The 21679-nt window shown below is 41.4% G+C and overlaps 1 protein-coding gene across 1 annotated transcript; it reads right to left on the bottom strand.

Annotated features, from left to right (window-relative positions):
• Positions 1–1510: 1510 nt before the first annotated feature.
• On the bottom strand, positions 1511–12423 carry Gbp5 (guanylate binding protein 5). Its single transcript, XM_055628341.1, has 11 exons — positions 12254–12423; positions 10739–10946; positions 10129–10256; positions 8820–8929; positions 8036–8229; positions 7472–7714; positions 6113–6393; positions 4849–5061; positions 3995–4097; positions 3694–3875; positions 1511–2367 (listed from the first exon to the last, which is right to left on the bottom strand). The coding sequence occupies exons 2-11, from the start codon at positions 10926–10928 to the stop codon at positions 2251–2253; spliced, it is 1761 nt and encodes a 586-aa protein (XP_055484316.1). The 5' UTR covers positions 10929–10946; positions 12254–12423; the 3' UTR covers positions 1511–2250.
• Between the last annotated feature and the right edge of the window lie 9256 nt (positions 12424–21679).

The following is a 21679-nucleotide window of genomic DNA, read 5'->3' as shown; positions in this document are numbered from 1 at the left end:
GTTATAGGGTATGAGGGTTTTGTTGTTTGTTTCCTTGCTTTTGTATTTTGTTCTTACTGCAAAAGAAGATTGAGATACCGAGATCGAAGAGATTTTTAACTCTGAATTTAAAGAGCTTAATAAGATTAATTCTAGCATATTATGTTGATGGATGCACGAGTTATACATTTTTTAATCACAAGATAAAGAAATAAGAGCAAACCTGACAGTTATTTTTCATGAGTAGATAGTACAAAGGGATTGATATATTCCATAGCATTGTGGACCTTTGGAACATTAAGTATGGCTATATTAAAAAAATTACAAAGTACGCATTTTGACAACTAAACCATCTGCAAGAAGAGCATCTTTTCATTTTTGCAAAGCCTGACAGAAAACGCCAAGAGACACCTGAGATTAAGGTAGCAGTTAGGAGGAAATCTCGGCAGAGCAGTAGCTCTGTAGAGGCTTAGGGCCTGGTCTCTCGTTCTGTAAGCCCACTTTAGGAAGATGATAATGGGTTGCATACCTCTGATCTTAGCTTCAGACCCTGGTGAATGCCCAAGGAAGAGCAATGTATCCTGGGATTCAGGGGGTGTGGGGTCAAGTGCAGAGGGTGAATGAAAACAGGCACGACATTGCAACATCTGACCACTTGCCGCCATTTGGCCACCTGAGCTGGCTCCTCCTGCTTTTACCCCAACAGCCACTATGAAACTCACAGTTTTGATTCATTTCTTCTCTTTTCATTACAACCCCACCATTCCCTAAAAAGTACTCATATTATTAACATAATTTAATCCTTTCATTAAAATAGCATAGGCAGATAGATGACAGAAAGATGACTGATAAATACATAGAAACATAGATTTAAGTTTGTATATGAAAATCCCTACCGCTATCATCCAGAAGTAATTTACTCTTATTTTGTTGACTATTCTTGTAGATTGTGTTCTCTGCTTATTCTGAGGTGTCTATCTGGATGATAATGTCATGAAGCTAATTTAACTTTATTTCTACTCTAAATGAAACAGTAACTATTCAAGCTTGAAAGTAAACATTTATCTAAAGTGAGAAAATAAATGCTAATCAACGTAGTTGTAAATGCTGAAAATGCTACATTTCATCTCAGTTTTCATTTCTTGCCTCTTTTAGGATGCTTCGGTCCCATTACATGTAAATTTTATATGGGCAAGAATTTTAGTATGTAATGTTGAGGTATACAGGATCAATTCAGTGCACTTTATATTTTTATTCCATTTTTTGGAACAACAGAATGAGACTTACATAAGCAATTAATTCTATCTCTCTCCCTGTCATTCTCCCTCTCCCTCTCTTATCTTCTGGATGGACACAGGCAAGAGCTATTTTACTAGAACAAACTAAGGCTATTTCCAGCTAAACAACTACGTTGAGCCAAGGTTTGTCAGAAACATATTAATACAAAAGGGGAGTGCACATCCCAAGCATAAATCTTAATTATGTTACCAATACTGTACAGCATTTACTTCAAAGAATTTTGAGACACACAGAAAAACCAAGTGTAGTCTTTATTTTAAAGAGATAAAGCAAATAGACCCAGGTAGACTCTGAATGAGCAGAAATCACTTACATTTTTAAATTTTAAATATTAAAATGATTTAAACTCAGTATGATTACTACGTTTAAGAATCTTGTAGAAAGTGAGCAAAATGCATGGGCAGGTGTAGACTTTAAGGAAGAAAAATGAAAACAGACAGAGCCAAATGGCAATTCTGTGCATCAAAAACACAGTATCAGTGATGAAGAATTTCTTTAATGAACATGACAAAAGACAGAATGTGAACGTGGTAGAGAAGGCAATCAGTAGAAACAAATCTACATCTAAGTATGAGTGACATGATAGCTGGGCATTTGACAAGGTTGACTATAATGTGATTGGGTTCCCAAAGAAAAGGAGAGCAAGAACATGCAGATGGACAACGGATGGTACTGAGGAGTCAGCCCACTGCCCACAGACTAGAAGCCTTTAGCCACATGAGAAATACGCATTGTTTCTAAGTTCTCATTAGAACCTCCTTCCCATGTCCACCAGCAGGAATTCAAGATGTTGGTCAAGTTCCACTTGGTTAACACTCCTGAATAACTTAAAAGACTTTGCAATAAGGATGGCAGTCGCACAGGGGACAGTGGAGCTTCGGTACTAATGGTTGCCTCAGGTCCTTTAGTCTCTTGTTCTTTTGCGTCTTCAATGAGAAGCAATGAGAAAAGGAAGTCCTGGGTTTTGGTGTATTAGAGTAAGATACAGTCATTTGATGAGTGGTGGCTCCTTTCCCTCATGGCTTGAAGCTGCTCTTGAAGTTTTCTGAATTCAGCTTCCTGTGCTGCCTTGATCCTCTCAGCCTCTTCCTAAGATGCAATAAACAGAAACAAATAAACTTAACAAACAAACAACAACAATGAAAAAAAAACTGTGATCAAACTCTTTTCTCATTTCTAACCCATTGGCTTGTCTATACTTACGTAAATCTATGGCAGCAATAGATAATTCCTGAAGAGCTCTGTTCTATCCATACATATACAGCCTACTTCTAGCACTTTTCATTCTTTTTTTTCCCCTCTAGTTCCAGGCATGGCATGTTCCAATCTCAGAAAGTTACTGTCTCTAGAATTCCATCCCAACACACCCTTCTTCAGATCGAAAAACTTCCTTGGCAATCTCAGTCACTTCAATTTTCATTCACACATGTAATAGTGTCATATATTTTTTTTCTACAAGAAGAGGCTGTACCCAGAGTGTCAAGGTACCATCCTTCTATGCTGAGTGCGGCCCCCTGTGTCCTAGCTGAAGACTGAGGTCCAGGTTGCCACACTTTGACTGGCAGAAGCGATTGTCTACTCTGCCTTTCAGGAAAGCACTGGGATATAAAAAAATATGTTAGAGTAGCTCTTAAAGCTACCTGTAGATGTACTGGTAAGTTGGGGATGGGTAGGGACAGTTTTATAAAAGGGATGGCTAGGAATTTTACAGCATCTCTGCAGAAGCAACAATGCTTGAAGATCCCATTTGCAAGCCCGTGTGATACCAATATTTGGAGTATATGGGGGGATTCACATGAGAGCTGGGGACACAATAGTTCTGCTTCATGGTGATTAGATTAGAGAATGCATACAAAGGGCTTTGTACCTGCTAAATAACAGCTATTGCTTCTTGCGTGCTGATAAAACTAAAGAAACAAACTGCAAAGTAACAACCACGAGGAACAGAAATAATCAAGATAAGACGGAGCAGAAGACACAGAACATGAACCTCATGTAAAAAATGAAAAACAAAAAGCCCACCATGATCAAGAGGTAGTTATTGTGATCAAGAAATGGTTCCTTTCTTTTTAATAACTCTGTGCCAAACATCCTTCTAAACACAAATATTAGATCATTTATTATAATAGCAAATATTAGATCATTTATTATAATTTCATATATAATAACACATCTAATAATATGTTGTTATAATAACACATTGTTCCTGCCTCTACACTGCACCAAAGGACAGAGGGAAGAGACAGCTTGCGTGAATATACATTTGGTAAAAGGTGGTGCCTGAGCTGAAGGGTTCTCACCTTCAGCTATCATGTGAGACTGCCTCTCTCCATGGGTCATCATAATGTCACCTTGACAGGTGGGAAAGAGACTAGGTAGCCAAGTGACATCTAAGGGGAAACACTTCACAAGTACCTGGAGCCTCTGTTTCTGGATCCTCTGTTGACTCGCCTTGAAGTTTGCATTGTTGATCTCTATTTGCCTCAGTTTCTCTTGATACTGTCTCTCCTCCTCTGCTCTCCTTTGCTCTTCCTGGATGCGAATCGCCTCCAGCCTCTGTGCTTCAGCCCTTGCAGCGCTGGCTCTCTCTCGTTCCTCTGAGGAGAAAGGAAAGGACAAGTCTGTAGGAAGAGGACAGTGTTCTCCCCTTGCAAATTCAGGCCGTGTTAATTTTAACCTTATTGTACATCATGCATTGCTTCCATTTTCTCCTCACCTTTCCTCTGCCTTTCCTTGGCTGTGAGAGCTTGGTCTGTTTGCAGAATTGTATTGCTCAGTGGTTCTTTAGCCTTCAAATACTGCTGTAGCATTTCCTCTGCCTGGGAATCCCAAAAATATGCTGTTAGAATTAGGAAATGCTATCTGCAATCTGGAAAATGTCATTATTTCCTCTTCCACTATCCCTTTTGGGGAATGCTCAGCCTTTACATGCTGGGACTATCCGTCAATCCTCACCCATGGGAATGATGCTGGCCTGGGCCATCAGAGCACCCAGGGCTGCTACAGGTAAAAGTCTTATTTACGGGTGGATGAACACTGACGTTTGGGTGTTTTAAAATGCTAATGTTGGTGCTGGAGCAGATATGCCTTCCCTCCTCTGACTGGTAAATCTCTAAGGGCAAGCTAAACTTTTGGAACATGTCAGAGGCATGTTTGGTTTGTGTGTCGGTGGCGAAGGACTTGAAAATGAAGCTAACAGTCAGAAAAACGAAGTAGGGGTTGGAAAGAAATAAATATAAGAAAAATGAATTACATCATTTGACCTCTGGAATGTATCTATATATGGAATAAAAGACCTTTAAGCCAATAAATGATTGTTTCCTTAAATTGGCTTCACTACTTGAGACTCTGTCTTGTGTAATCCTAATCAGTCCCTTTGATGCTCACGAACATTGATGGCTACAATAGGAATCTAATGATCACGGCGATGCATTGCTTTAATCTATAGCTGTCGCTGAAGTATGAGCTCCCTGCTATGACATCTGTATCAAGTGCATGTTCAGGCAGCGGAGGAGTACCTCACAGGCAGAGACAAAGCACATCCCTCACGCGTACTGTGATGAAGGGTACCTGTGTTCCCTTCCCTGGCTGCTGGCGATACTGTGCCTTCAGCTGTTCCATCTTCTGAAGGAAGAGATTGTGGCCTCCTGGTTTAGCATAGATGCCCTGTGCCGCTTCTTGTTCCAGAGGTTTGAAAATACTCTCAAGTAGGGCTGAGCAGTGGTTTGCAGAAGCCTCTATATTCTTCTTACAAATCTCATCCTGCTTTGCACTTAGTAGGCTCTTTAAATGGACAAAAAACAAAACCCATGGAGATGTTAGATACACTTCAATATTTCCGAGAATTGCTTTTCAAAATAATCTACATTTTATTTTCTTAGAGACTTAGAGAAATGTATGCAAGATTACATACTTATCAAGGCTGGAAAAGTTGTAAAAATAATACTCTATGAAAAGTTACATTAATTGGCATTAGAAGTTTCTTTGTTTTTAAAGAGCAGATTTATTAAGTTGTTTTATTAAGGAAAACTGAGAAAGAACTCCTGTGGGTAGAGAACTCTCTTTTTTTAATTTTTATGTTGACATTTTCCTACATTTATGCAGTGAGGTTTACTCATGTTTACCATCATTACCTTCTCCCATCATTTCTCCTTCGTCTACATGTCTACAGAATCCCTTCTGTATGTGTGTGTCTGTGTGTGCCTGTGTGTGTGTGTGTGTGTGTGTGTGTGTGGCAATGTGCCTGTGTGTCCCACTGAACTCAATTGAAGGTACTTAAACCTCTTTTCTCAAGATGTTATTTCTCCCTTAGATGGATTTTTATGATTGCAGAACTCTAACTTGCACCATAATTTTAAATGCAACCAACTATTTAACAACAATTTTTTTTTCAGCTTTTGTACCTCAAGGTGAATGTGAAATTGAATCACTGGCTACAGTAGCTGCTTATTCTATTAATCCTATGTTCATTGTATTTTCGTAGATGCAAAGGCGATTCTACCTGTCTGATCAATAAAAACTAAACATTCTCTTAATGATGATTTTTAGCGAAGTAAAATAAAGTCAAGGTTTTTAAAAATAAGTATAACCTAGTACAGATGTGTGTGTGCATGTGTGTGTGTGTGTGTGAATGTCAAGATCTTTGCAGCCAGTTTCTTTTCTGGCTTGCTCCTTTGCCAAATAAACTCATAGCAAGGCCACATAAGTTACTGTCATCATTTTCCAGTCTAGTGGAGACTGATTTTTTTTTTTACTTAGTCCTATTTTTACCATTTGCAGAAGTATTCTTGCCTTCTATTGACATTTGATGTTTTCAAACAGAGAAAATAATAACCTCCAATTCCTTCTGGAAACATTGGTCCTCATCCTTGAAAGAATGCTTCCTGAAGATTTCCATGGCCTCTCTCTCACAGGCCCTGTGCAGTTCCAGCAGTTCCTGGGGGGTCTCTGTGGGCAGCTGCACCCTCTGGCTCATCTGCTGGTCATAGTGGGTGATGGCCTTCTGCACGGCGGCCGAATTCTCTCTCCGGGCCAAGGTTACCACCGTGTTCTCTATGCAGGGCAAAGCTCCGCTGTTGATGGCATCAACATAGGTCTGCACCAGGCTTTCCAGACCTTCAGAGAAGGAAGAGATGTCTGTTTCATTTGTGGAAAAGGAGTCTAATCTATATGGATTTGTTCTGAAAATGCTAACTACGTATTGCCTGAAGTTTTTCAGCATTCTGGACAGTATTCAAGTGGCCTAGAGGAGTTCTTTGAATAACTATGTGATCAAGTACACGGGTCATTCTTTCTTTGAGGAAAAGCATATAAAAAAAACAACAACAAAACCCTAAGATTGTCCATGTTGAAAGAAGAAAATAGAAGAATTCTCAAGATCTACGTGGTGGCCTGCATTTTTATCCTCCCCATAAAGAAATAAGATGATCATATAAAAGTCATGGATATTAATTTGATTAAAATGCTTTAGGTCCTTGCTTCTTTAAGCTCCCTTTCACTTTTCTTTCTCTCAGTTTTCTATTTCATTTATTTTTATCTTTGTTTTATTTTATCATGGTTAAGGTTGTACATGTTAATTTCTTCTGTAAATATGATTCTGTAATCCAGGCCTTATTCTTTATCAAAACTCCCTTTTTTTCCTTTTTTTTTTTTTATTACTTTTCAGCTTCTGCATGAAGGTAATACAAATCCTTTTCACAGTAGAGTATTTGCCAAGCTCTAAAACATGGGCTTCTTAAGATAAACTGCATTAAGGAGTTTGTATAGACATCTTTCAAGATTCTAGACAATACGGGATTTTGTTCAACATCTGTACCAAGCAAATTCTATTTCTACATTGAACATGTATGTATTTTTCTTACCTTATTTTATCTTATCTTGTGCAAATTAGGTACTGTGTCATAAAATAAAAATCCAACATATATTGTGGAAATGTGGTCAACCCACATGAGTTAATCTGTTTCAAGAGTTAATGGTTAGAGTTTCTCTAACTTGTTGTCTTCATTCTTATGATTAAATCTGATTTAACCTTGAGGTTTTACTAAAATAATACTAGTGGTGTGCTTGACACCTACTGTAACTTTGTTAGCATGCTACATTGGATTTCCGTCATGTCAATTCATCAACAAAGAATCTCTATTTGTCCTTTATACTTTATGACGCGTTGGAAGAAAAGCCTTTAAAAAGTACTCACGGGGTCCATTGACCTGGATGCCTCCAGGAAGCGTCTTGATCTTAGAATGGGTGAAGATGTGAGAACAGAATTCTGACAGGTCCTGCAGAAAATCTGGACTTAGCTCATCACTCCTGAGTGTCTGGAGCTGGGAAAGCTTTTTTCCATGAGTAGGAGAATCAAAAACAAAGCATTTCTTTACTGGGAAGAACTTCTGTATGCAGAGTCGTGGCAGATTGAACATTTGGGTTTTCTCATCACTACCTGCAAAAGGAAATACAGGATTTATCTAGAATATAACTTTAATCTATTTACTTTAAATAAATATCCTTTTCCCCAATGGTGCACCAAGATTAAAAATTAACTAGTGAAGGAAACAAAAGAAAGGAAATAAATGTGTTCAATACCGGAATACTAATGAAATTTAATATTGAATCTATTAGTTCACATTCTCAATTAAATGTTCATTATTATTTTGTAGAAGTGCTGGGTGGGTAAATATGGAAAACAATATACTTAGCTGCCTATAAAAAGATAAGTTCCTGGGTACTTTTCTTTCTTTTTCCCAAACTGAAGCTCCATTACCTTGTTTCAGCTTCAGCGAATTTTCCAGATACTCATCTGACGTGATGGCATGTCTGTCAGTTTCCAAGCTCAGGTAAAAATCTCTCAGAGTCCACACCAAGTCTGGGAAGAAGCTCACGTCAGCAGGTTCCTCAGCTTCATTAACGCCAGAGGAGTTTCTTGTTTGGAGCAGATCTGTGAGTTCTGTCACATTGCTGAGACACAGCTGAGGAAAGCTGGCAGAAGCGGGGCTGCAGCTTATGCTTCCAGAAATCCTCTCTCTTCTTCCCCTCTGCACTGAGCTCAATCAACACTGCGTAGGTGACATGCACGAGCACTCTTTTTCTTGTGTTTCTACTCTGCAGCATACTTTAGTGTATGTGATGGATACACGTCTGTGTATGTGTGTGTGCTCTTCGGTGTGTGCAGATGTACATATCTTTCGAAGCCAGACATTGGTATTGGGTATCTTTTTCTATTACTCTTGTTCTTTGAGACGGGGTCTCTTGCCGAACCTGGACCTATCTGATTGGTTAGATTAAATGGCATGAAGCTCCAGGAATCCTCCTGTCTCTGACTGTCCACACCCACCCCCACCCTTGAGGTTACAGGTGCACACTCACACGGCTGGCTTTTTATGTGCTTGCTATGGATCCAAACTCATGTCCTGGTGTGACAGGTGGGTCACTGACTGAACCTCCTCCTTAACTTCTCATTTTAATTGTTAGGAGTCTACAAGGTCTCATGGGCACACCAGTGGCATGTTTTCTCTAGTGTGGTCTTGTTCTGGATCACCAAAGGATACTGCAGTAGGTCGATAGCTCCCTGGTCAATTTTGTTCATGGTGTTGTATACAAAGGTGCTACTGAGAAGGATGGCCAGTGAGAAGATCTGAGTATCATTCTTTTCATCAATCTAGAAATAAATCAGAACAAATTGGAGTCCTGTGTCAGGGCATTCTTGGGTAAGTGGCACTAAAAATAAAACGGTGATATGCCAACATTAAACAAAACAAACAAACAAAAATTGTAGGCATGTATTTTGCATGCTTTTCTCTTTGGCAATTTTATAGTGATCTACCCATGCTAACTCACTAGTCAATCTTCTAATGACTCTGAGATAGTTGCAAAACGAATAAAGTTAGTGGATATCTAAGTGTTTATGTTTATATTTTAAAATACTTAAAACTCAAGTTTTACAGGGACAAAACAGACCTGCCTTATAAGTGTGATATATATAATTATATATAATACAATATATTATCAGATATATTATGTATTATTACCCACAAGCAGCTTGCATTTTCAAAGACAACGCTGTGGAATGGGTTTATAACTATTTGTCTCTTGTTGCAGATGAGTAAATCAAGCTCAAATTATGGCTTGTCCTCGTTGAATCTTGACAAATCAAAAAAAAATTAAAGAAAAACAAACAAGCAAAAGCTCTTTCACAATGGACGTTCAAGAGAAAGACCTAGCTATGTCCCAGAACCAGCTCACACTGGTTCATAAACACACTTCTCCCCAAGTTCATGTAGGACTTGACACTGGAAGATTCAAGCCAACGATGAAGGGAACATTAAGAAAAAAGTAAAGCGCTGCGGACTGAGGCGTTCTGTTCGTAATGAGGGATGTGTTAAAAGCGTACCAGTGTTCAACTAGAGAATGCCCATTTTTCTACTGTTCATGCAACGAGTTGGGAAGGACAAAGAAAAAAATGTTTGGAGAGACTTCCTCTTTTTGTCAAAACTATGGAGAAACATGTACTACAGGCATGAGTTGAGCAACTTGACCTAACCAGTAGCCAGCTAACTAGCCCGTCTTCTCTGCAGGACTGGGTTTGTGATGGTGATTTTGATTCCACTGTGTTTAAGTACTTCGGACGTTCTTAGTTCACCTGTAATCCCACACCCCTGCACCCACCCCAGCGCTGATTCTGCTTTATTTCTCACTCCTCGTATCCAAGATCTGACTGTTTTAAAAGTGAGAGAAAAGCATGTTCAGATCAACTAGAAACACCAAGTTAATGGGTGGGGAGAAGGGAGTTTCTTTCACTAAGAGCGTTTAAAGACACGAGATGATAACGCCAATCCAAACAGAATCCTTTCTCCTTACCTTCTCCACATCTCCCAGGCCCTCAGTGTCAAGAAGTACCAGGGTGTGGCCGGGCTTTTGGGGATGAGGCACACACCACATCCAGATCCCTTTGGTGTGAGACTGCACAGTGGATCCGACAGCAAAGCCTGAAAAGCAAAGTGAGCAGGCGTGATGGGAGAGGGGATCTGGACTTCATGTGTTCCCTTGAGAATTTAAGGGAAAGAAGATGACAAGGCAGTAGACAGGACAAGTGACGATCTAAATGGCAGCAGAGGAATGGGCAAATAATATTAAGGACTTAAAGTTGGGATTTGATGACCTAAAGCATGATCACATGCTTCTAAAAGTTTAGTAGTTTAAATCTATTTCATTGAATTTATTTCATTGATGTTTTACTTCATATAAAGGGAACATATTTTGCTTTTCCCAGAAGTTGTTGGGAATAAAAACATGCTAAGTCACAGATAGAGAGCTTCCCTTTATCTACCAGAGGATACAGACAGCTGCTGTGGCTCACACATTAGCTGTCCGTGCCCAGCCAGGTTCCTAACTTTGCTCAGACCCTGGGCTGGATGTGGACAGCCGAGTAGACAGAGGGGACTCAGCAAGTGTGGGGAGTGGTGCTCACCTTTCTCCTTCCCAGCCAGCTTGTTCATCAGGTAGGATTTGCCTGTGCGGTAGAGGCCCACGATTGCCACCACCACGACTGGCTCTGTGATGGCAGACAGGATCTTCAGGGCTTCCTGGTTAGCCACTAGCTGTTCCTCGGTGTTGCCAATGAGGCACATGGGTTCTGGCATATGAATCTCTGGGGTCATGTCTAAGATGTTACTTGTCTGCCGGGGAAGAAATGGATGGCCTGAAATTTCCAGTGTTTAAGGAAAGGCATTTTACCCACTGAACCCCTGAACAAATGGCATGTTGAGTTGCCTGAGTTTCCGAGATATTAAAAAATAAAAAAAAAATATAAAAACAGAAAGAAATCGCAAAGAGCAATAACTCCTATCTCTGCAAAGACCGGTAGCAGCATACCCCACAGCCTCTTAAGTACTTGACCTACACAGGAAACCCATAGCCCAAGCCGACCTGCTGACAGTTTGTGTCTGGCTCCTTCCGTTGGCTTCTGGCTGGCCACTTTGTCTTGGCTTACACCTGCTGATTTCCCTGGAGTGACTGCCTGTTACTTGTCGCTTGTTGCTTTTCTCTTACTCAGCTGGATGACAGAACTGCACTACTTTACTGCCCCAATCCATAAAGGCCAACACATATTTTAAAAAATAAAAAAAAATTCCATGTGTTTATTTCTTGAAGCTGTACTTTAAAAAAAACATATTTTACATAGTTATGACTGTCCCTGATTAGCCCCAAACTTCAAACCACGATCATTTTATTTTTAATTGGCCAAATCTCTGATGTCACTGTATAGTTAATGTTCTTCAGCCATGTTCTTAAATTCATTATTCTGCCTTGCATAGCTCATCCTATCTCTCTAACTGCTGAGAGTCTCACTTTCTTGTTTTGTCTTTAGAATCTTTAGCATATCTCTCTCTCTCTCTCTGTCTGTCTCTCTCTCTCTCTCTCTCTCTGTGTGTGTGTGTGTGTGTGTGTGTATGTGCTAGTTGTGAGTTTGTTCCAAGCTCCAGGGAGGGAGGCCTCTTAAGACCAGTCTGCCCAGGCGAGTAGAGCCCTGCTCTCTGAGAATTCCTCCCCCCACTAGGCCAGGGCTGTGTCAGGGGGCTGGAGGCCCCAGTCTCAGACCTCCTCAGCATTTTACTTTGCAACTCACGCCTTGCTCTTCCTCACGAAAACTATCTATGAGGTTGCCCATTGTTCTGGATGCAATCTCTGTTCTAAGTAGCAATTAGGGATACCAAGAGGTTGGAGCCAAGGGGGCGGCGGAGGGGGGGAGAATAGCTAGAGGGCGGCGGAGGGGGGGAGAATAGCTAGAAGGCATTTCTAGCCTTCAGTTCAGTCCCTACCCATTATCAGGCAGCAAAAATGACACTGAATAAACACTCCGCTGCCAGATATGAAATTCTGTTCCTCCAATAACACTGTGATTTAATCTTTAATAGGGCTAATCCAGCACAACATTTCAAAAACTAAACGATAACAGTCTCTTGCCACCCATACCGAGTCTTACCTTAACAAAAATTGAGGAGCTGGAGCAAGAGCTGGTAAGAAAGCTGCTTCCAAGAGGAATTGATAAGAGTGCAAACCCGTAGGGGCCCCTTATTTATCTGTGCGTGTTTCTGAGCAATAATAGCCTGCCCTGGAAATTTCCTTTGCACTCCCAGCTCTCTGGCAGATAGCTTTTTGTATAAGCTAACATCGGGGAAATTCCAACAGGGTTCTCTAAACTGAAACTGAAACTACATAAGTTCAGTCTATCCAGTTAAAGGGGATTTCCCACAGTGTTGTCTGACAACACTTTGATATATCACTGAACTGATTTCCCAAAAGTTGCCCCTGGTTGCTGAAGGAGAATTTTGACAGCTTTTGTAATTATTGCAAACATGGTTTATTTTATACCTTTTGAACGAGGGTGATATTTTCTCTGGTTTAGAAACAGAGATGTTTTGAAGGGAAACCTTACATACTATTTGAGGACTAATTTCTTGGAGTTGTTCCTGCATCCGTTTAATACTTATTTCATTGGTAGTAGGTTGACCAAGGAGCACAGGGTACCTTTTATGGGTTCTTAAATCCCATATATAAAAGAAATAAAACGGGATTAAAAGGAAAATTGAGAACAACTTTATTTGAGTTGGAGAGAGAAAAGTAACAGAACAGACCATCTGCAGATTTCAGCAGGTACCCAGAAGACAGAAGTAGATAAGGAAAAAAATCATGCTTTCTGGGTTAATGACCAACGTAGCAAGCTGACTCAGCAGTGAAAGTGAAAGTTCATAAGCATCTTTGTGGGGGGGGGGAGGCAGGGAGGATGTTTCTTTAGACAGAGTGAGAAGTCCTAGAGCTTCAGGGCAGCAGGCTGAGGACTTTGACTGGCATCCTATATAAGAAAATGGAAAGCGGGGAAAGAAAAAGTTATACTCTCTGAGAGTCTATTAGCATCTACATTAGGGGAGGGGCTTCTGGGGTAAATAAGTATCTCATTGGGAGAATAGTTACTTCTTACATCTTAATACACCTGCAAGTATAACAAGTGTTTGAAGTACAGCTTTTTGAGGGGCATTTTCCTGCCCAGGTGATTGGCAGGCTCATTTGGATGAACTTCTAAGAAAGGGAACAACCACATATATTTGTAATCTTATACCATTGGGTGCAGTTTGGAGTGCCATGTTTTCCCTCAAGGCTAATGATGTGAGCCAAGTCCAATTCTTTTGAGCAAAACTCAAGTAGCAGAGTGGATTAAAATAAGTTTAAAAATAGTTCCATAAAGTAGCTATGCCTCACCAAGAAGAAATAGCCTTCCCTTCATGGTGTTCAACAAAGCTCTACTTCCTCCACCTTCTTAGAAACCGGGACAAAATAGCAGTATGTTAGCAGGAGACAGCACTGTTGTCCACTATTGAGACAAGGAAACACAGGTAAATGCCTCACACACGCGGACTTCTGCGCTATGGTTATACACAGCTAATGAGGTTCAGTCACGTAGACACGGAATGCAGACTCTGTTCTGTGGAGTCTAACTCTCAGGAAGATAAACACACTCTCTTCAGATCACAGTTGCCTATAAGCTTCTTGGTAGCGACAGTCTTTGCTTTATGATCCAGAGACGCAGCAGGATCTGGTGAGACAAGAAGGGAAGCTTCTCCTGAGGCCAGCTGGAGCAGCCAGAACAACGCTACCTTGCATTTGTCATTATGGGGGAAGCTTGAACCACAAACAAAACACAAGTAACCTGTCCTTGGTGCCCTTTCTTCAACTGCCTCTTTGAGTCAGAAATCAAGTCAAAAGAGAGAGAGAGAGAGAGAGAGAGAGAAAATTTACCTGCTCCAGCTCCTATAGCAGGAGCTCTCACGCCCAGCAACACTTCCTTCTGCTTGTCTGTATTCCTAATATAAGCTCAAAGCAGTAACATTCTGCTCCAAAGCTGAAATAGAAAGTAAAGTGATTCAAAACAGTGTTTAGCTTTCAGCAGAGGCACCTCTAAAGCACTAGGTGTGGAGGTGGGAAGAGGTAAGAGCCAGTAATTACTGTGTAGCACGCTCTGATAACACAGGCAGCCCTTTCCATAGAAGTGTAAACAACTGGGCTGTTCCAGGCTTTCTACCCTCAGAGGGGAGAGCAGCAGTACTTCAGAGTGAGGGTGTGTGTCTAAGGGATTCTTGAAAATTTTTTTTAATGTCTTGACAGCCTGATCCCAGCCCCCCTCCACTTCTCTCCCCCCAGGCCTGTCCTCATGCACTCATCCCTCCATTCCCTCTCCCCTTCTTCTCACAAAAAGGTAACCCTAAGGGCTACCTGTCATAATAATGATCACTATGCCATGCACCATATCTGGTGTAAAGGAGGTTTGTTGTGGGAAAAGGGAGGGGACAGAGGGGAGGGTACCCATGACAGAGAGAGAACGAGACTGAGAGAGACAGAGAGAGGGAGTGAGAGATCTGGGGAGGCTGGCAGGGCCCTCTTATCAAGCTCACACCTGATGACTCACCTGGCTGAAGTGGCAGGTGATGACATCAGAGGTTGCTAGGGCCCTGAAAGGCAGGCTAGTCGGACTCCCTGTACGCTAACATTCCTCCCTTTTTGTTTAATTAAAAAAACTACAAACTTAGGAAGCAGTGTTGAGGTAGGAATGGGGACATTGTGTTCAAAAACGTTGCTTCCTGCTGTCTTGAGAGCAACGACAAGATTTGTCAGGTTATGTTTGAAAATAACAAGCTTCTGGTTTTGTCTTTACCTGTTTTTCCATGTCCAGCAATGGGGATGAGGGATGAGAACATCCAAAACTGGAAAATCACTGACATCCTCACTGTGGAAGCCTGTGGAGGACAGGAACGCAGCTGCCACTGAACAGACACAGTGATGGTTCCAAGGCTTTGGCCAAGTTCCCAGAAGCACCATCCATGCCATGAAGTTTTTTTGTTTTTGTTTGTTTGTGGGTTTTTTTACCCTGGAATAGGAACTACAGATGTTCTCAGTGGAAGAATGTGTCTAAAAATGGTCTTCAAAAGTTCCTCTGGGACTTTTAAAAATAAAGCTGTGTAAAGAGGTAACATGTGGAGCGCCGGGAGGACTCTCATTCTGAGGAGCAGCACAGCAGGATTAGCACAGTGACCAGCAATCAGAACTCGCGGCCATAAAACACAAGTGGTTGTGTTTCTCAGGTGAGAGGATACCCCACGGTGGGGGATTCGATCAGCTTTAACTCACCCGGCAAAACCGCGGAAGAGATCCCCGTTCCGCCAGGCGCTTGGTCACCAGCCCAGAGCTACCCGCCAGTGCGATCTGGTCGCGGTCCCAGACTGAACTGTGGGCCCACAACACCATAGACTGGATTTCCCAGTCGAGAGATAACCCCACGGAGCAGGAAACAATTGGGACCGACCCCAGGTTACCCAGACATCCCCTGGAAAAGACTCGGGTTCCGCGGGTGCCCCAAGAGCCAGCCCAGACCCAGAGCCGGGAGGGACAAAGGCGCCTGCCTGCCCAGAGCCCTGCCTGCGCGCGTGATTCGCCGCCTCAGATAGAACTGTGGGCACCAGGGCAACAGGGCACCAGACTGCGTGTCTCTGGCAGGAGGAAACCGCCAGTGGAGGGGGTCAGCAGCTCTAACGCTTAGGACACCCAGCACCAAAACACTTCCTGGACTCACGCAGACTCTAGTGCAGGCAGAAGCGCTGTGCTCTGCCGCCATTGTTGCTTTCCCCTGGGGCACTGCGACACACAGCTGCATCCTCGGACCTGCAGGAGCCAAAAAGCCATTACAGCAGCCCTCAGATACTGTGCCAGGGATCGGCCAGTTGTCCCTGGCTGGACTGCCAAAACTGTGGGAATCCCTGATCCTTCAGGGGGGCTGCACCCACAGCATCTGGACCAGCGTGGTGCCTACAGCCTCCATCCCAGACAGAGACACACAGCTTCTGGTCCAGAGTGAGGCACCCAGCCTCCAGACCAGAACAGCGCCCCCAGGCGCCAACTCAACCTAGGTGCACATTCTCCAGGTCCAGAGCAGAGCAATCAGCCTTTGGCCCAGAGACTTGCTGAGTGCACCTCCCACTTTCTCAGACAGAACTGTGCGCCCCAGGATAACAGACTGAGTTTCCCTGTTGAGAGAAAACCCCATAGCTAGGGAATCAGCAGTTTCTTCAAGAGGACTGTACATGGAAATTTAGTGAGCAGCAGCACACTAAATTTATAACAAGAAACCCAGCAGTGGGGCAGTTGTCTTGAGAAATTTTATGGGTAAGAGGAGATCCCCCCCTGCCTAACATAGACCACAGCTACTACTCAGGGCTATAAACCTGAGGTGAGCAGTGGCATCTCCAGAGAAACACTGGCCATACAGTGACCATAACCAAAAAGCAGAGAAGGACTCCTTCAGGAAAAATCATCTTCCGGCCAAGGGGATACTCCCTACCTCAGGACTCCAGGAAGCACAGAAACTAACAGCCAAAACCTAAATCAGCCCAATGGGTAGAGGTCAGCGTAAAGGCTCAACCAACAAAAGACAGAGCAATATGGCATCTCCAGAACCCAGCCATCCAGGGGCGAACAGCCCTGAACAATGCAGCATAATAGAAAATCAAGAAGATGACCTTACATCTATGTTGATGAAGAGGATAATAGAGGAAACAGATAAAATACGTAAAGAATTAGAGGAAGATAAAACCAAACAGATCATGGCTATCCGTAAAGAAATGGAGGAAGATAAAGACAAGCAAATTAGGGCCATCCGTGAAGAAATACGGGAAGATGCAGCCAAACAGCTTGTGGCCTTCAGAGAAGAAATAATTAAATCACTGAAAGAAATCAAAGAGACAGAGTTGAAGGAACTAAAAGAAAAAGAGGAAAATACAAGCAGACAGGTGAAGGAAGTAAACAAAACAACTCAAGACCTGAAGATAGAACTAGAAAAATTAAAGAAAACACAAATGGAGGAAATAATGGAGAGGAAGAATTTAGGGAAGAAAACAGGAACTACAGAGGTAAGCATAACCAACAGAATACAAGAAATGGAAGAAAGAATCTCAGGTGTAGAAGATACAATGGAAGAAATCGATGTATCTGTCAAAGAAAATGTTAAATCCAAAAAATTCCTGACACAGACCGTCCAAGAAATCCAAGACAATATGAAAAGACAAAACCTAAGAATAATAGGAATAGAGGAAAAAGAAGACTCCCTTCTCCAAGGCCCAGAAAATATTTTCAACAAAATCATTGAAGAAAATTTCCCCAAGTTAAAGGAGAAGCCAATAAGGATACATGAGGCCTACAGAACACCCAACAAATTTGACCAGAAAAGAAAATCCTCCCGCCACATAATAATCAAAACAGGAAGTATACAGAACAAAGAAAAAATACTAAAAGCTGCAAGGGAAAAAGGCCAAGTAACATATAATGGCAAACCCATTAGAATCACACCTGACTTTTCAACAGAAACTATGAAAGCCAGAAGGGCCTGGACAGATATCATGCAGACCCTAAGAGAACACAGATGTCAACCCAGGCTACTATACCCTGCAAAACTCTCAGTCCTCATAGACGGAGAAAACAAGATATTCAATGACAAAAACAAATTTCAACAATACCTACACACAAATCCAGCATTACAGAAGACACTGGAAGGGAAAATACAACCCAAGAAAATTAGCTTCTGTCAAGAAAACACAGGAAATAATTAACCTTACTACAGCAAAACAAAAAGCAACCAAGCACACAAACTTATGAACACAGCCAACATCAAAATCAAAGGATCTAACAGCCACTGGTCATTAATCTCTCTCAACATCAATGGACTCAACTCTCCAGTAAAAAGACACAGATTAACAGAATGGATACGTAAACAAAACCCAGCAATCTGTTGCATACAAGAAACACACCTAAGACACAAAGATAGACATTACCTGAGGGTAAAAGGTTGGAAGATGACTTTCCAAGCAAATGGACCCAAGAAACAAGCAGGAGTAGCCATTCTAATATCTGATAAAATAGACTTTCAACCAAAATTAATAAAAAGAGATGAGGAAGGACACTTCATACTCATCAAGGGAAAATTCCACCAGGAAGACATCACAATCCTGAACATCTATGCCCCAAATACAAGAGCACCCACATTTGTAAAAGAAACATTGATAAAATTTAAACCACATATAGATCCCCACACATTAATAGTGGGAGACTTCAACACCCCACTCTCAACAAAGGACAGGTCAACAAAACAGAAATTAAACAAAGAAACAATATCTCTGACAGAGGTCCTGAATCAAATGGACCTCACAGACATCTACAGAACTTTACACCCAAACACAAAAGAATTTACCTTCTTCTCAGCACCTCATGGAACCTTCTCCAAAATAGACCATATAGTTGGTCACAAAGCAAGCCTCAACAGATACAAGAAGACTGAAATAATCCCTTGTATCCTGTCTGATCACCATGGAATAAAGCTGGACTTCAACAACAACAGAAATGGCAAAAAGCCTACACACTCATGGAAACTGAACAACTTGTTACTAAATGACAGCTGGATCAGGGAAGAAATAAAGAAAGAAATTAAAGCCTTTCTAGAACTCAATGAAAATGAAGACACAACATACCCTAACTTGTGGGACACAATGAAAGCAGTGCTAAGAGGAAAGTTCATAGCACTAAGTGCCTTCAAGAAGAAATTCGAGACAGCTCATTCAAGCAACTTAATGGCCCACTTAAAAACCCTAGAAAAAGAAGAAGCAGACACACCAAAAAGGAGTAGACGGCTGGAAATAATCAAACTCAGGGCTGAAATCAATCAATTAGAAACAAATAAAACAATTCAAAGAATCAATGAAACCAAGAGCTGGTTCTTTGAGAAAATCAACAAGATAGACAAACCCTTAGCCAAGCTAACTAAAAGGCAGAGAGACACCACCCAAATCAACAAAATCAGAAATGAAAGGGGGGACATAACTACAGACACTGAGGAAATCCAAACAATCATTAGGACTTACTTCCAAAGTCTATATGCCACAAAATTTGAAAATCTAAATGAAATGGACAATTTTCTTGATAGATTTGACTCACCAAAGCTGAATCAGGACCAGGTAAATCAACTAAATAGTCCTATATCCCCCAAAGAAATAGAAGCAGTCATCACAAGTCTCCCATCCAAAAAAAGCCCAGGACCAGATGGCTTCAGCGCAGAATTCTACCAGACCTTCAAAGAAGAGCTAACTCCAATTCTCTTCAAACTATTCCACAAAATAGAAACAGAAGGAACATTACCAAATTCATTCTATGAAGCCACAATCACCTTGGTACCTAAACCTCACAAAGACTCAACAAAGAAAGAGAATTTCAGGCCAATCTCCCTTATGAACATTGATGCAAAAATACTTAACAAAATACTTGCAAACCGGATCCAAGAACACATCAAAGATATTATCCACTATGACCAAGTAGGCTTCATCCCAGGTATGCAGGGGTGGTTCAATATACGGAAATCCATCAATGTGATCCACCATATTAACAAACTGAAAGAAAAAAACCACATGATAATCTCCCTAGATGCTGAAAAAGCATTTGACAAAATCCAACATCCATTCATGTTTAAAGTACTGGAGAGATCAGGGATACAAGGCACATATCTAAACATAGTAAAGGCGATATACAGCAAGCCTATAGCCAACATCAAACTGAACGGAGAGAAACTTAAAGCAATCCCTCTGAAATCAGGGACAAGACAAGGCTGCCCACTGTCTCCATATCTCTTCAACATAGTGCTGGAAGTCCTTGCTAGAGCAATAAGACAGTCGAAGGAGATCAAGGGGATACAGATGGGAAAAGAAGAAGTCAAATTATCATTATTTGCAGATGATATGATAGTATATATGAGTGACCCCAAAAACTCTACCAGGGAACTCCTACAGCTGATAAACACCTTCAGCAAAGTGGCCGGATATAAAATTAACTCTAAAAAATCAGTAGCACTCCTGTATACAAAAGACAAAAGGGCTGAGAAAGAAATTAGAGAAACAACACCATTCACAATAGCCACAAATGACATAAAGTACCTTGGCGTAACCCTAACCAAGCAAGTCAAAGACTTGTATGAAAAAATTTCAAGTCTCTGAAGAAAGAATTAGAGGAAGATATGAGAAGATGGAAAGATCTCCCATGCTCATGGCTTGGCAGGATTAACATAGTAAAAATGGCCATCTTACCAAAAGCAATCTACAGATTTAATGCAATTCCCATCAAATTGCCAACACAATTCTTTACAGACCTGGAAAGAAAAATTCTCAACTTCGTATGGAATAACAAGAAACCGAGAATTGCTAAAACAATCCTCTACAATAAAAGATCTTCTGGAGGTATCTCCATCCCTGATCTCAAGCTGTACTATAGAGCAACAGTTATAAAAACTGCATGGTACTGGCATAGAAACAGAATGGTGGATCAATGGAATCGAACAGAAGACCCAGAAATAAACCCACACACTTACGGACACCTGATTTTTGACAAAGATGCCAAAACCATACAATGGAAAAAAGATAGCATCTTCAACAAATGGTGCTGGTCCAACTGGATGTCTACATGTAGAAAAATGAAAATAGATCCATACTTATCACCCTGCACAAAACTGAAGTCCAAGTGGATCAAAGACCTCAACATAAAACCAGACACATTAAATCGGCTAGAAAAAAAAGTGGGGAATACACTAGAACTCATTGGTACAGGAGAAAACTTCCTGAACAGAACACCAACAGCACAGGCTCTAAGAGCAACAATCAATAAATGGGACCTCATGAAATTGAAAAGCTTCTGTAAAGCAAAGGACACCGTCATCAAAACAAAGCGACTGCCTACAGATTGGGAAAGAATCATCACCAACCCTTTATCTGACAGAGGACTCATATCCAATATATATAAAGAACTAAACAAGCTGAAAAGCAACAAACCAAGTAATCCACTTAAAAAATGGGGAACAGAGCTAAAGAGAGAATTCTCTGCAGAGGAATATCGAATGGCAGAGAAGCACTTAAAGAAATGCTCAACCTCATTAGCCATTAGGGAAATGCAAATCAAAACAACCCTGAGATTTCACCTTACACCCATCAGAATGGCCAAGATGAAAAACTCAAGGGACAACACATGCTGGAGAGGTTGTGGAGAAAGGGGAACCCTTCTCCACTGCTGGTGGGAATGTAAACTGGTACAACCACTCTGGAAATCAATCTGGCGCTTTCTCAGACAACTAGGAATAGCGCTTCCTCAAGATCCAGCCATACCACTCCTAGGCATATACCCAAAAGAGGCGCAAGTACACAACAAGGACATTTGTTCAACCATGTTTGTAGCAGCTTTATTTGTAATAGCCAGAAGCTGGAAACAACCCAGATGCCCCTCAACTGAAGAATGGATGCAGAAACTGTGGTACATCTATACAATGGAGTATTACTCA

This window comes from Psammomys obesus, unplaced genomic scaffold, assembly GCF_907164565.1.
Source record: "Psammomys obesus unplaced genomic scaffold, mPsaObe1.curated_primary_1811, whole genome shotgun sequence".
NCBI classification, from domain to species: domain Eukaryota; kingdom Metazoa; phylum Chordata; class Mammalia; order Rodentia; family Muridae; genus Psammomys; species Psammomys obesus.
This window is presented reverse-complemented; position numbering and strand designations above follow the sequence as displayed.

What these genes read in the sequence shown, in the direction of transcription:
- Gbp5 (XM_055628341.1), bottom strand. Translation starts at nt 10,928, where the DNA reads ATGACCCCAGAGATTCATATGCCAGAACCCATGTGCCTCATTGGCAAC. An exon ending in GCCTGGGAGATGTGGAGAAG is followed by an intron (nt 8,930 to 10,128) that starts GTAAGGAGAAAG and finishes ATTTATTTCTAG; the next exon opens with ATTGATGAAAAGAATGATAC. An exon ending in CAAGGAAAGGCAGAGGAAAG is followed by an intron (nt 3,876 to 3,994) that starts GTGAGGAGAAAA and finishes CTTTCTCCTCAG; the next exon opens with AGGAACGAGAGAGAGCCAGC.